At 33.8% G+C, this 16,304-nt stretch overlaps 1 protein-coding gene across 1 annotated transcript in view; it reads right to left on the reverse strand.

Annotated features, from left to right (window-relative positions):
- Nucleotides 1-16,304, reverse strand: part of LOC115430294 (exosome RNA helicase MTR4-like) — a 43,130-nt gene that overhangs the window by 8,194 nt on the left and 18,632 nt on the right. Inside the window, exons 14-15 of the mRNA XM_030150235.1 lie at nt 11,850-11,950; nt 3,730-3,841 (exon numbers count right to left, since the gene is read on the reverse strand). Coding sequence (XP_030006095.1) covers nt 3,730-3,841; nt 11,850-11,950 — 213 coding nt within the window. The remainder of the gene's footprint in view (nt 1-3,729; nt 3,842-11,849; nt 11,951-16,304) is intronic.

Here is a 16,304-nt window from a genome sequence, read left to right on the forward strand (position 1 = left end):
TTACGTAACTTGAACATGTCCAGTGACCTTTTCAGGTGCTAAAAAACAAACATAAATTTAATGTTGAATACCTGTCACACACACACACACACACACAATGTGTGTATGGCAGTGTCTTATTGGCCTTCTTTGTGTTTTGTTTTTGTATTTTTTTGTACAGCTGCACCATGAGTTCAGAGCCAGAGGAAGAACTATGGGTTACTGTTCATCTAAAACTGCTGATGTACAATGGGATTTTTAACATTTTGTCAAATCAAACTTATGTCTTGTACTGGCAAATGACTTAGGACCAACTTCCATTCGTACTACAGTATACTAAGTTAAATAATTTCATAACTACTCAAGTCAGAATAGGATTTGAGTTTGGTTGTCTTAAAAAAAGTTGTTAGTCAATGATAAATTAATCTGGCTGCAATTGAGAAAATTAGTCAGTGTAAGCTAAAATGCTGAGTTAAATGGTTGTATAGTTGGGGTTGATTTTTACAACAGATAAATACAATACGTACGATAAGTACAAATAACTTGTCTTTTAGTGTTTTCTACTTAATAGTTTAAGTTCATACTTTTAGCATTAAAGTTGAACCTACTTAAACCAAATTGATAGTCGATCATTACTTCAAATCATTTAAGTGCAATCACTTGCCTCAGATTTTTTGAGTAAACTCTGCTTATCCGGGCTTACAGTGTAACGCCCCCTAACCAGCTACATTGTCTAAGCTATTTTGTCATAAAAACAAAAATTCTGACTTTTTATTTGCTTGAATTTTATGTAAGTGGTGCAGAATGAGGTCTGGTGTCATCCTGCTGAAAGAACGACAAACTTCAGGAACAGATATCACAATAAAATATCCAGTCTATGTCTTCACACTAAGGATGTAATGATACAAAATTTCATATCACGGTTATTGTGACCAAAATTATCACGGTTATCGTTATTATCGCAGTATTGTTGAAATGTGCTCAAAATGTTCAAAAAGTACTTATACACACAATGAAATAGTATTTGAAAAAAAAAAAAAAAATCCAAGCAAACAAAACCAAAAAAAACCCAAATAAAATAACAGCACAATGTACTCTCTGTGGCAGAAACATTCAAATATTAACATGTAAACATCAAACATACACATGTGCATTAAAGATGACGCCTTATGGACACTGTTTGACCATTTTCTATATTACACTGGTCTACAATTTTTTAGAAATGATTTGCTTCAGACATTAAATGTGCTAAATGTTATGTATTTTAATAAGATTAATTGGAAAATAAATGACAAAAGTGCCAGTTTGCTGATGTTTTCAAGGTATATGATAAAGTGTTATTACACATATATTGGTTTATGTACATTTATATAATAGTTTTATAAATCTTCCACTAAATAGAACCTGTAAAGTGAATGTATTCTAATGTTGCAGACAGTGTTTTGAAGTAGATCTTGTAGCTCTGAGACAATATTCCTGTGGAGTCAAACCCATTCTCTCGTAATTCTTGAATTTCACATTTTGACCCAAGGCTGTGTCTTGGAAGTTCAGCCAACCAGCATTTTTGACTGGATTTTTCTTTATCCGTGACTCTCATGTGGTAAAATTTCAGTACTTTTATTCTGGAAGCATTTTCCTTGTAGACCAGTGTTATGTTTGTGTTGAAAGTGTGGTAATCAAACATGGTTATCATGATGATTAGAATTTAAACAGTAATACTAAATGTCGGAATTTTACTGCGGTTATCATTATACTGGTAACTGTTACATCCCTACTTCACATATGTGCAGGTCAGCAGTGTGGACACCGATGCAGCCCCAGACCATCACAGATGATAAGGTGACATCTGTTACTGAAAATGTTTGACGTGTAGAACCTGAAAATAAGCTGAAACATGAGCTGGATTCTATCTATCTATCTATCTATCTATCTATCTATCTATCTATCTATCTATCTATCTATCTATCTATCTATCTATCTATCTATCTATCTATCTATCTATCTATCGTCTATCTACGTCTATCTATCGTTCTATATCCATCTATCGTTCTATCGTTCTATAGTTGTTCATAATTTAATAATAAAAATGAAGTTGCTCAGTGGAAAACAATGAAAATCTTTGCCTTTTTTGTATTTCTCAGTTTAATAAAGATTCAAACAAATGAAAAAATGCATATCTTAGTTTTATTATTTCTTTTTAATTGTTTTTCTTGGAAATAGGCTTTATAATGTGTGAGAATGTTCCCTGCTTCACTACTTCTTACTACTTCTTCCTTTCTCTTCCTACTTTAACACCTTAAAACCGAAACAACAGAAACAAAACCCACACTGATCATGTGACTGCTGACAGTAGAAGAACTAGACTTGCTGATACAGAAAATACATGGTTGTATTTTTGTTTATTGCTCATAAAAAAGTGAGAAGTCAAGCAAAAAAAAAAATTGCATCTGACTAATAGACTTGAAATGAAATCTAGTCAGAAGTGTCAGAGTAGGTCTTTGAAGCATATTTCAGTGGCAACAACATCACATGATATTGTGGAGCCAATGAAAATGTCGAATAAAAACTTCACTCCTAATTATTTTATTCAGATTATGTCTTAGTATTCTTTTCATTGTATTGTTTGTCTGGTTTCATTGTTATTTGTTCCTAAAAAAAATATGCAAATCTAAAAGTAATGGTGTTTACAAACCTGGTTAATGTTGACATCAGTGTGCCATAAATATGAAACAAAAAAAAAAAACAAACTCACTCAATGTGCAAATCAGTTTTCCAGTGTCAGGAACAGAACAGAAGCATTCTGACACCTTTTCCTCCACACAGTCGAACCTCTCTTTAATCTGTAGTTAATGTTCCATAGTACTCTCATGTTGTTGTTTTTATACTGACAGTCAATAAAACTTTGAGCTATAAATGTCTGCATATTTCTGCTTGTAGGGGTTGTAATTATTCATTGTGGATTTATTGATGCCTTAGTGCTGGGGTAGTTCAGAAATGATGAGTTGGTCCACGGTTCATTGCACATGGGTTGGTCTCTTTGCAGAAGTGGACCAAAATACACACTGAGCAGTACTAGTGGGTATCTGCACAATCTGAGGATTGGTTGGAAGGCCGATATAAAGGCCCAAAAAAGGCCCACCGTTGTTAGTCCAGTGAACGGCATCATGCCACGTCTATCACGTGAACAACATCTCTGGTCACTGGGTATGGGGGGAGGCCGGTTTGAGCTCCAGTAGCATCAAAGGTGGTTGGGGTCCAGCTAACCCAGCCTCAGGACGTATATGACAAACGGGTCAGCGGTAAGGCCAAGCAAATTTTAAAACTGCCCTGATCACCACTTTTTTGGGGAGTTTAATTTGCTCCCCTCTGGTCGCCGTTTTAGGCTTCCTCAACTGAGAACCGGACGGGCTAGGGACTCCTTTATTAGGAATCTGAATTCAAGTAGCTGATATCTAGTTTTTGTTTTTTTTTTCTTTTTTCATACGTCAATTTTTAAAATCTTTTAGTGATTATTTATTTTTGAAAGCCCATGGCCATATGGCATTAACTTGTGTACGTGCCCTACTGGACCTTTTTAACTTGTGTTGGGAAGGGGAGGGGCTCATTGTGTGTTGTCTTGTATTGTGTAATTTTATTGGGGTGGCATCTGGGGGGGCTGTTTTCTGCGTATGTGCTTATGTGTTTATGAACCCCTGCTGCACACCGAATTTCCTTTTCTAAGGATAAATAAAGTTGAAGTTGAGTCCATACAGCCAGGCGTAGCCAGGCAGCAGCTGATCCAGGCACTACAGCAAGAGTGGAACAGGATTCTGCAGGACACCATCCGACGCCTAGTCCAAAACATGCGCCAACGAATCGCCGCCTGCATCAAAGTAAACGGAGGCCATACCTGGTATTGACTGTGGGACTTCGTGTTTGGCAGGTGCCATTTTCTTTTGTTAAGTTTTTGTTTTGAAATGATTCTTGAAACTTTTGATTTTTGTTACTGTATGCCATATCCTAAACAAATGATTCATTTGAAAAAATTCCAGTTCAGGGTTTCAAAATAAAAATTATGTCGAAAAATATGGTCTCAAAGTTTCATTGACTGCGAGTGTACTTTCATGTCATTTTAATCTGATAATGTACGTTGTTGTCCATTTATGTTGAAATCTTGATCATCGACGGTGCACAATGATGCATTAGAACTGATGTGTTAAAATGTAGAGAGTAAAATTTAAAAGCTGTCAAATAAATCAAGTACAGATACCTAAAAATACTACTGAAGTACAGTAATTATACTTCACAACAGTAATGTTATGGTGGTGAGATAAGAGACTTTATTGTCAGTGTATTTCCATGCAATGAAATTTGGGTGCAGCTCCATAAAAGAGTCCCTTTATACATACACATACTGTTCCTACTGTTCATACTGATAACACTGTTCATACTGTTAATACTGATAATACTGTTCATACTGATAACTGCACCTATTCATACTTTATCCAGTTTTTTTATTCAATTAAGCTCTATGCTTATGTTACTTTGATAAATTGTAGATTTTTTTTTTTTTAATTATATTTTCTTGTCTTATTTTTTTCACTGCGGGTTTTTCAGGAATTTCAGTCTCATCCAGGTTTCATGCGTAATCCATCGTGTCCACTTGTGTTTACATGCAGACCTGCCCAGTTAAACACATAAATCAAGAATAATTTGCAACAGCGGTCATTTTTGTGAAACACTCTGCTTTTTGCATAATTAGTTCAATTCCAAAAATGTACCTGTGAGAGAATAAAAAGATATTCAAAAAATAGTAGAGCGTAATTTTCATGTCCTTTTCACCGTGTTACATGCAGATTTTTGTATAAAAATAATATAAAAATTTAATGAATTTTTGATAAAATACTGGGTACAAAATAGGACCAAAAACTGGGACATGAAAAACTACCTATAGGTGTCAGTGCATTTGATCTGGACCACATGGCTGTAAATGGTCTTATATAGACTATAAATAAAGACACTGTTAAGTTTGAAGATCCCAGTGGTTTTTCTAATCCAAACCATTTAGGTTTTTCATGAATCTCAGTTTCACTCCAGGTTTCGTGTTGTAACCCATGGTGTCTACTCATGTTACATACAGAACCTGCCCATTTAAACACAAATAAATCACAAATGATTTTTGCAAACAGCGGTCATTTCTGTGAAACACTCTGCCTTGCATAATTATTTCAATTCCCAAAATGTACCTGTGAGAGAAGAAAGAGATATTCAAAAAAATTGTAGTACATAATTTTTGTCTCCTTTTGACCGTGTTACATGCAGATTTTGTATAAAAATGATATAAAAATAAAATAAGAATTTAATGATTTTTTTTTAATTAAATATTGGGGCCAAAATTGAGACATGAAAAACTATCTATAGGTGTCAGTGCATTTGATCTGGGCCACCTGGCTGTAAATGGTCTTATATATAGATAGATTAAATAGAATAGAATAGAATAGAATAGAATAGAATAGAATAGAATAGGACAGACAGACAGACGACAGACAGACACAGAATTTGATGATCCTAGTGGTTTTTCTAATCCAGACATATGGGTTTTTCATGAATTTCAGTCTCATTCCAGGTTTCGGGTGTAACCCATCGTGTCCACTTGAGTTACATGCAGAACCTGCCCAGTTAAACACATAAATCACAAATGATTTGCAACAGCGGTCATTTTTGTGAAACACTCTGCCTTTTGCATAATTAGTTCAATTCCCAAAATGTACCTGTGAGAGAATAAAAGACATTCCAAAAACAGTAGCGTGTAATTTTCGTGTCCTTTTCACCGTGTTACATGCGGATTTTTGTATTAAATATAATGTAAAATAATTTTTTAAAATGTGTTTTATCTGAAAAATAGTTTCTCTTTTATCTCAGTATTTCTTTATTTTAAAACAGACCCAAAGTGCTTCCAAACTTGCTTCATAACATTAGTCGACATCTGGTTGTGAATTTTTAGCCCCTCATAGAACCAGTTCCATAGAAGCAGTCGAATATTATTGCACATTCTAATTTGGCCGTTGGGCTTTCAGTGCAGCGTTCAGTATTGTTATGGCTCTGGTAAAGAAACTGTTCATTAGTGTTGTGTTGCAGGATATGACTGACCTGTGGTGAACACTGAGCACACCCAGTTGCACAGTACAACACACTCCACTGAAGGTGAAACACAGCATTTCCACAGAACACGCTCATCAGGAATGTCACCTTTTTCAACCACAAGTCTAAACCATCCTATGTTCAGTGAGTGGACTGACTGCTTCTATTTCACTTTCTGAATCAGGCACAAACACTAATACAGGGTTCTCAAACTCATTTTCTTTCAGGTCCACATTCAGCCTGATTTGATCTGCAGTGGGCCGGAGCAGTCAATAATAACAGAATAACCTAGAAATAATGACAACTCCAAATGTTTGTCTTTTTTTAGCGTAGAAAAACAAACAAACATTAAATTATGAAAATACTTACTTTTATAAACCATCCAAACAACAATGATGTGAATGACCTGAAAAAAACCTGAAATTTCTCAAGAAAAATAAGTGCATTTTTAACACTATTCTGCCTCCACTTCTCATTTCTACATGTGCATTATGGATCAGATCTACAAAGACACTAAACACTGAGGAACAGGTGGAAAATAGTTCAAATTGTGCTGAATTTTCTTCAGACATTTCAGGCTGGTCATTTGTTCAAGTTATTCACATTTTATTGTTACAGGATAGTTTGTAAATGTAAATATTTTCATAATTTAATGTTATTTTTTTGCACTTTGAAGTTGTCATTATTTATCGGTATAATGTAATTTTTTTCACATCAAACCGAGAAGAAAATCTGGAGTCATTCTTTTTTGTCGGTTCTTCTGCTGTTATTATTTGACTGTAGATCATATTGGTCTGTATGTGGAACCTGAACTAAAATGAGTTCCGCAGCCTTGACTGTGAAATTTTTGCACTTTGTAAATTCATCCCACGGGCCGGATTGGAACCTTTGGCGGGCCACATTTGGCCCCTGGGACACATGTTTGACACCCCTGCACTATTATCTTTCATAATTTGGGGTTGACTGTAAAAAGATGCAAATGTGTTGCAATAGCATGGGTTCTCTTACTTCATTTCATTGTAGCCGCACTTCTTGGACAAACCAAGGAGATCTTTAGCGTATTTCTCCTCGATGATGCTCTGAAAAAAAAAAAAAAGTCAGAACAGGAAGTATGTGCTAGAGCATTTATCTTATGATTGTAATTTTTCATTAGTTTATGTTTCATTAAAGGGGAAGTTCCCAGATTGTAGATACAGTCAAATGTCAAAGTGAATTACATAATACACAAAGATTTATATGGAACTGAACCCATAAAGACCCAAACATCTACTGATCTAATATGTCTAATACCTGTTGATCCACTAATCCTTTCAATACATGGAAATAACTGGTGTAAAATACAGTTTGTCATCTTTTCGTGGTCATCAGATATGACCTATGAAAACCGTCATCTTCTACAACATTGATTCACCAGTAAACCCATGGAGTTGGATCAGTGACAGTGGATGGACAACCTCATTTTTACATTCAAATATTGATATCTTTGCTGAAAAGTCATTTTTTCTTCAGTTTTCACTGTTTTTGATATAATAATAATAATAACTTTAATCTGAGTTTTTGATGAAAATCGACGTGGTCAGTGAGTCAGTATGGGAAAATACATGATTTTCACTGAAAAAATGCAAAATACAGAGGATAATATTAGAATAAATGATGATAAATTACTTAAGAATGGTTAAATAGAGAGGAAAAATTCATTTGGGAACTGCAACAAAGTTTTACAGTACGGTCAGATTTTCCAGATGATGTTATATTAACTGTAAATTAACCCATAAAGACCCAAACATCCACCAACAAACCAAATCACCAACTGATCTGAACTGTTTAATACCTGTTGATCCACTAATCCTATCAATCCATGTAAATAATTGGTGTAAAATACAGTTCGTCATCTTTTCATGGTCATCAGATACAGTATGACCTATTTGGACGTTCAGAGGCTCTGTAGTTACCATGGAAACACCGTCATCTTCTACAACACTGATTCACCAGTAAAACCCATGGAGTTGGATCAATGACAGTGGATGGACACACTGGGTTTATGTTCAGTTAATGAGATTTTGCTGAAAAAGTCACTTTTTCTTCAGTTTTCTCTGTTTCTGATCTAATAAACCTCAACTTTAATCTGAGCTTTTATGAACATCTACATGATCAGTGAATTAAATATAGGAAAATACCTGATTTTCACTAAACAAATGCAAAATACAGAGGAGAATATTAGAATAAATGGTGATAAATCACTTAAGAAAGGTTCAATAGTCAAATTCATTTGGGAACTAGCACAAAGTACCACTGGGTCTGTTTGGGTTAAATACCAAATGGGTCAAATACATGAATGCACTTACAAACTAAGTGAGACAGATTGTTCTGTACATTTTTCCCACTTTATATTTTTATGCGCAAGTTATATCACACAATTTGAGAGTCGATGGAAAAGCGACTACTGTCTTGTAATGTCTGTGGTAATTACCAAAAATAGTCACTTGACTGATAAAGGGTTAAAAACATCATATTTGACTCATTTCTTACACTCTTTATTTACACATACTCCATCCACGCAGCACAGCAGATTGGGTTTGTCTTTATTTCTAACATGGTTCCTCTGTCTCATTAAGTGTGACGGCTGCTGCAGACTCACATATGATGTGGTTTTCAAATTACTTACAAATGCAAACACTAGGGAACTTCTAACATCGTCCTTTCATATGGCTGGGCCTGGATTTGATTTCACCAAAGTGTTCTGTCTCTTCAAAACACTTTTTTTTTTTCTACCGCTACAGCAGTTTAAGACGTCTGCAGCAGCATGTGGGAACGAAGGAAAGACAAAACCATCACAAAAACTAAAAATAGACAAAGATTAATTATTACCCCAGGAACAAAAGACTCACAATTTAAAAGTCAAACTTGATAAATGACTCTGTCATAAAATCATTATAGATTATTGGAAGTGTAAAATGCAAACCAAAGGGTTGTGAGTTAGCAACTTTTTTCTGTTCCTGATTTGAAACAAATTCGCAATAAAGTCAGATATGAAATACTTTCTCCTTTTACGTCTGAAACATTTGCACTTTATGATAATGATTTCTAAGCCCAAGGCACGTCACACTTGCAAGACGCTTGGTTAAGTTCCTCTATTTGATTATTGTAAGTGGGGCTGTGTACTGGCAACAATCTGCATACAATACAAATCACAATACTAGGATCACGATACATATATCACGATATATCACAATACTGTTAACAAGGTGATTTTTTTTTTGTTTCTTTTTTTAAAAGATTATTTCCTGGGAAAAACTTATAGTGCAGGATTTGGATAAATAAAGGTTTAACACGTGGCTTTACCAGTACAAAAAACAAACAAAAAATAACTAAATAAATATAGTTTTACAGACATTACATATTTAAGATCCTGCTCAGATGTTCATATTCTTGTGAAAACAAAACATAGTGTTCAGTCCCTGAATCATCCAACATCAGAACATTATTTTTGTGCATTCACAATAAAAAAAACCAAACATCTGCCTCTTTCAGACAGTAAAAAGGGATTTTAGGATGCCTGAAATAACCGTTATCAGTTTCAAAAAACTACATTTATGACCTGCAACATCACAATACTACTGTTGTAGAATACAAACAACAGAACAAAATACCCATGTGAATATAGAAATAAAAGAGCATGATAAACAAAAAGAAAAACAAAAAATTAAAATGAATCTCCGCCATGTCTGCATTTGAATAAATACTTTAAAATATCAATACAGTATCATGAAGTGAAATATCGCGATGTATTGCAGAACCGATATTTTCTTACACCCCTGATTGTAATTAATTATAGTTCATTTTCATATCAGTTTCCTGCTCTGACACCTGTCCTCCCTTCAGATCCACCATATTGTAGCAAAAGTGAAACCTTTACCACAGCTTTACAGATTTAGTCCACTGAGACACCAAACCAACCACTGCCATATACACATATTGTGTGTGTAATGTTGCTTTGTGTAACCTGAACTAATGTAGAGTCATGGAAAAAATTATTAGACCATCAAAAGTCATCAAAAACAATAGTTATGCAATCCAGTCCTAACTCCTGTGTGGATCATGTGACTAAACAGACAGAAAAGAAAACATGGAATGAATAAAAGCACTGTTTTTATCAGTACAATGACACAGATACTGATGGAGAACTGAAGTGATTTTGTTTTTTTGTTTTTTTTATCAAGAAAACATGTTAAATGGATAGATATCAGCTCTGAAATTAAACTACTGAGCTATTTTTGTTGTTATCATTATATTTATACAAACAGATGGACCTTTAGTTAGACCAGGCACTAAAATGAACAAGAAACTGAAGAAAACAAGGGGTGGGCTAAGAATTTTTTCCATGACTTTATGTTCATGCTATAATTTCAGTTAACTTTTTTTAAGATGATAGAATATGATCATCTGGAAAATCTGACTGTACTGTAAATTAAAGTAGTATTCTTACTTTAACCCATAAAGACCCAAACATCTACTGATCTAAAATGTTAATATCTGTATCTATCATTACATGTAAATAATTGGTGTAAAATACAGTTCTTCATCTTTTCATGGTCATCAGATATGACCCATTTGGATGATCAGAGGCTCTGTAGTTACCATGGAAACACTGTCATCTTCTACAACATTGATTCACCAGTAAAACCCATGGAGTTGGATCAATGACAGTGGATGGACACACTAATTTTTACATTCAAATATTGACATCTTTGCTGAAAAAGTCACTTTTTCTTAGATTTTTGCTGTTTTTGATATAATAATATATAATAAAAATAATAATAATAATAATAATAATAATAATAATAATAATAACAACATTAATCTGAGTTTTTGATGAAAATCTACATGATCAGTGAATTAAATATGGGACAATACATGATTTTCACTGAAAAATGCAAAATACAGAGAATATTAGAACAAATTATGATAAATTACTTAAGAATGGTTAAATAGAGAGGAAAAATTCATTTGGGAACTGCAACAAAAGTTTTACAGTACAGTCAGATTTTCCAGATGATGTTATATTAACTGTAAATTAACCCATAAAGACCCAAACATCCACCAATGAACTGAATCACCAACTGATTTGAACTGTTTAATACCTGTTGATCCACTAATCCTATCAATACATGTAAATAATTGGTAAAATACTGTTGATGATGGACACACTTGTTTTATGTTCAGTTATTGATATTTTTGCTGAAAAAGTCACTTTTTCTTCAGTTTTCACTGTTTTTGATATAATAATAATAACTTAATCTGAGTTTTTGATGAAAATTGACATGATCAGTGAATTCAATATGGGAAAATACATGATTTTCACTGAAAAAATGCAAAATACAGAGGATAATATTAGAACAAATGATGATAAATTACTTAAGAATGGTTAAAGTTTTATGTTCAGTTACTGATGTTTTTGCTGAAAAAGCTTTTCCCTTCAGTTTTCTCTGTCTCTGATGTGATAACCTACTTTAATCTGAGGGTTTATGAACATACATGATCAGTGAATTAAATATAGGAAAATGCGTGATTTTTACTGAAAAAATGCAAAATACAGAGGATAATATTAGAATCAGTGGTGATGCATCATTTCAGAAAGGTTAAAATAGAGAGAAAAACATGTTTGGGAACAGTCATAAAAGCAGCCCTGGGTCTTCATGGGTTACAGTCAGAGTCCTTCTGTCGTTTACAGTACGTTGTGTGTGCTGTACCTTGCTTTCATGAACTCCTCCACCTCTTTGCACGTCCTCCTGCAGTCGCTGTGATACTGGATAATGGCATCGTAACCTGCTGTGCTGGTCAGGTCCGTGTTCTGTTCATAAAAATGGAACTAAATGACTGTTCCGTCTGTTTGAAGAGGCTGCATCATTTACTGTATTAGTTCACTTCAAAACAGAAAGGACAGACTTTACCACAAACCACTTTATTCCTGGAACCCCAGTCCTGTACTATAAAGAGGACGTGTCTAAACTTGAATGTTTCTCTAAATTCACACCATGATGTCAAAAGCATCACAGCATGCAGACACAAAATCCACATTTTAATGCTGGGAATCAACACACAGAGTGTAAATTGATGTTTTGAGCTGCACCTCTCATCATTTGGATCAGATGAAGGCCTGTATCATCAGTCTGTTCAAATACTGTAGGAGCTATCTGTCTGTTTAAGTTAATTTATCTTTTTGGTTTACTAGTTTAGTAGTTTTTGCTAATTGTTTATTTTGTTGTTTGTTTAATATTTAGATGATATTTTTTGATTTTCATGGTTGTTGCTTTCATTCTTTGGTATTTAGCATCTTTTTGTTTTGTGTTTTCTTATTGGTTTAGACCGTGGGCACCTGGGTATAAATAGGGAGCACCAACTTAGACCAGCATGCACCTGGGTGGGCCCAGGGTTTTATACCAGATAACCAGAAAACCAGTCATTCACAGTCAGACAGGATGAGCAGGACAGACAGCACAAAAGGCCTTGTTTGTTGTTTGCCTTAAAAATCCTAAAACAATCCACTTGAACTACATCTATGATATGGACACTGTATTTTTGACTGCGTAAACCACAAACCCATGGTGCATCTAGTGGTTATTTGAGTTCTGTTACAGTCTTGAGTTCAGTCACCTTTAAGTTCTTTCTTTTTTTTGTCTTTTTTTTTCTATTGTTTGATTTTTTGTGTGTTTATCATTATATTATATTTTTCTATTGTTTGATTTTTTTATTTGTGTATTATTATTATTTTATTTTTGTTTCATGTTTTGTATTATGTCTGTGTCTGAAATAAACTAACCTAAACCTAAGTTGATTTAATTTTGATGAAAAAAAGCCGCTACAACTGCACTACGGACTTTACTACAGTATTAACCCTTTGATTGATCCATGAATTATGAGAACCGTAGTCGAGATTTTCTTTTTTTTCCCTGAGTGTTTTTATTCCTCTTTAGACATGAAAAAACCAATGTGACTGAATTTTTTTAACCCTTTCATGCATAGTGGTCACTACAGTGGACAGCTGATCAAAGGTGTTTTCTTGTATTAGGATTTGTTGTTTTGTGCATCATCCCATACACTGCAATTCATACCATTACTGTAACTTTGCTGTTCTAGATAAACCTGATCTGCACTAACATGTTGGAGTGTAAAAATTGCTAATTGTTACTGACTGTAATAAACAGTTTTGGGTTTTTTTTCTAAACAAAAGTTGTTTGTCTTTTTGCATATTATCTCCATGCAGATGTATTAAAATGTGAGAAAACATCAGATTAGCAGCATTAAAATGTTTTTTATTTCATAGTTTTCACATAGTATATCAGTAAATGCATGTTTCTTTGCTTCTAAAATCAACGCATGGTGTCCAGCTGAGTGAACATTTTTGTAACTCCTTGATTTAATAGAGTCAAAAAATCCATCGCTTTTTTTTTTTCATGCCTAAAGAGGAATAAAAACACTCTGGAAAAAAATCTTGATTAAGGTTTTCATAATTCATGCATGAAAGGGTTAATGAACCTATTTTTATGGAGTTACAAAAATGTTCACTCAGCTGGACACCATGAGTTTAATTTTTGAAGCAAAGAAACACGTCTTTAAAATGCATTAAAAAAGTGATATACTGTGTGAAAACTATGAAATAAAAACATTTTAATGCAGCTAATCTGATGTTTTCTCAGTTATTACTCACTTCATGGAGATGATATGCCAAAAAAAACCCCAACTTTTTGTTTAACCATCCGGTACCCGAGTGTGCCTTTTAGGCACACTTTGCACTTCATGTTAAAAAACTTCATATTATTTTTCACAATTTAAATATGGTTAGAATTCAAAAGTGTTCATTTTTGCATGATCTTTCAAATTCTGGCCACCAACTCAAATGTGCACATTGTAAACAAAAGAAAATGACCAGACTAGCATCTGTCTGCCAAGTGTGCCGAAAATGCACTATTCCTTCCATTTGATCTGTATGATTAGGGCTGAGCTGGATTTACTAAAATAAATCAAATTAGAGCAGAAAAATAAATCAATATATAATATTTAATAGTTTGATTTATAGGTATGCATTTTTGGCACACTTGGTGACAGATGCTAGTGTTTTTGAACATTTGACCTAGCGCCAAAAATAATAATGCAAATTAACCAATGTTGTTGTTAATCATTGACATATGCCAGGATGAAAAAATCAAATATAATGTGATCCACTTTTTATGTAGTATATTGAAAAGAAATATTTTTTGTGTTTTTTTGCATAAAAAAAAAAACTGTTTGTTTACATTACAAACACTGCATTTAAAGGGTTAAAAATGTGACAATTATTGAGTTTTGGTATTTTTATTTACAGCTCAAGTTGATGAAATAGAAAAAATTGTAAAAGAATAAAAACAAACTCTATGAAAATGTTTTTGACATTCTTCCACAAGTGTTCCAAAAAGGCACACTTGGTGCTTAGTGAGGGCCCTGCTGGACGGGATACCGGAGGGTTAAAAACTGTGAATTACAGTCTATAACAATAAGCAAATGATTTACACTCAAACATGTTAGTGCAGATTAAGTTTATCAAGAACAGCAAAGTTACAGGAATGGTATGAATTGCAGTGTATGAGATGGTGCATTTTAGCATTCACTGTGTTGGCTGATATGCAAATAAAACAACAAAAGTCATGAATATACAAGAGAACAGCTGGAGAATAGCTGTCCACTGGAGTGACTGCTATGCATGAAAGGGTTAAAAACATAAGGACAGCTTTCAGTACTACTAGAAACTAGCAAGGAAGTGAAAAAATGTGAACAAAAATGGTGGCCATATTCCCACTAAAACTTAGATTTAAATAAAAATAATAATAATAAAAAATAAATAAATAAAAAACTGAGAAATGATGAAAACCATAACTTACTGTTACACATGACATATTTTACTCATCATCTATAAACAATGAATGGACTGAATGAATCTAAACTCACCCAGAAGTAGTCTTTAAAGTGCAGGTTCTTCATAGTTGGAAGCAGGTGAACTGGTCTGTTCCCTGTCTGTCACTGGCTCTGGTCTGTGTGGGACTGAACCTGTCAACTAATACACGCTCTGTGGAGGGGCACGCGCGGACGTGACGCAGCGGTGATGAAAAGTGAAGTTTGTCTGGTCTACCGCTTCATGGTGTTAGGATGGATGGAGTCTGCTGCTGCCATCTGCTGAACACACACAGTAGATGCATTTACAAAGCACTTATTACCCCACATTCACATTTTGGGTAATTTTTTTTCAGCACACACAGAAATGAGGTCATAGCAACCCTGACCTTTGACCTTTGGCCACTAAAAGCTAAGATATAGATTATAGTTGTAAACATAATGGGGACACAGACGTATATTACAGGTGCCAAAAATCCGGCCCACCAAAGGGTCCAGTCCGGCCCTGGGGATGAATTTGTGAAATGCAAAAATTCCACTGAAGATATTAATCCTTTTATTCCAGGTTCCACATTCAGACCAATTCAATGTCAGTAAAATACTATCGTAAAATATAAATAATGAAAATTTCAGATGTTTGTCTTTGTAAATGTAAATATTTTCATGTATTTACACTAAAACAAAGTATAATTTTGCAAAAAAATGTGAATAACCTGAAATGTCTTAAGAGAAGTAAGTACAATTTTAACAATATTCTGCCTGTTACTAAATGTTTTGTGTTTGTAGATCCACTGTGATCTGTAAGTTATAATGAACATGTGTGAATGATAAACGAAGGCAGAATATTATTAAATTACCCTTATTTTTTCAGTTTGTTCATGTTATTCACATCTTTTGAAAGGATAGTTTGTAGATGTAAACCTTTTCATAATGTAAATTTACTTTTTTCGCTGTAAAACATAGAAAAAGTTTGGAGTTGACATTTTTTATATATTATTCTGTTATTTTCCTGGTTCAGCCCACTGCAGATCAAATTTAGCTGAATCTGGCCTGTGAACTAAAAGGAGTTTGACACCCCTGACATACATAATAGACACACCGTCTTGTACATATGAGATGTCGATATTATTATCATAAACAAAAACTAACAAAATGACGAAAACTAGATTGTAAAAACATTTTGTTAACTGAAATAAATAAAACTATTTAAAAAAAAAGAACAAAAACTAACTTAATCTGTATTGTGTGTTTACAAAACTAACTAAACGTATAAAAATTAT

The sequence above is a fragment of the Sphaeramia orbicularis genome, chromosome 12 (genome assembly GCF_902148855.1).
Source record: "Sphaeramia orbicularis chromosome 12, fSphaOr1.1, whole genome shotgun sequence".
Classification (NCBI taxonomy): domain Eukaryota; kingdom Metazoa; phylum Chordata; class Actinopteri; order Kurtiformes; family Apogonidae; genus Sphaeramia; species Sphaeramia orbicularis.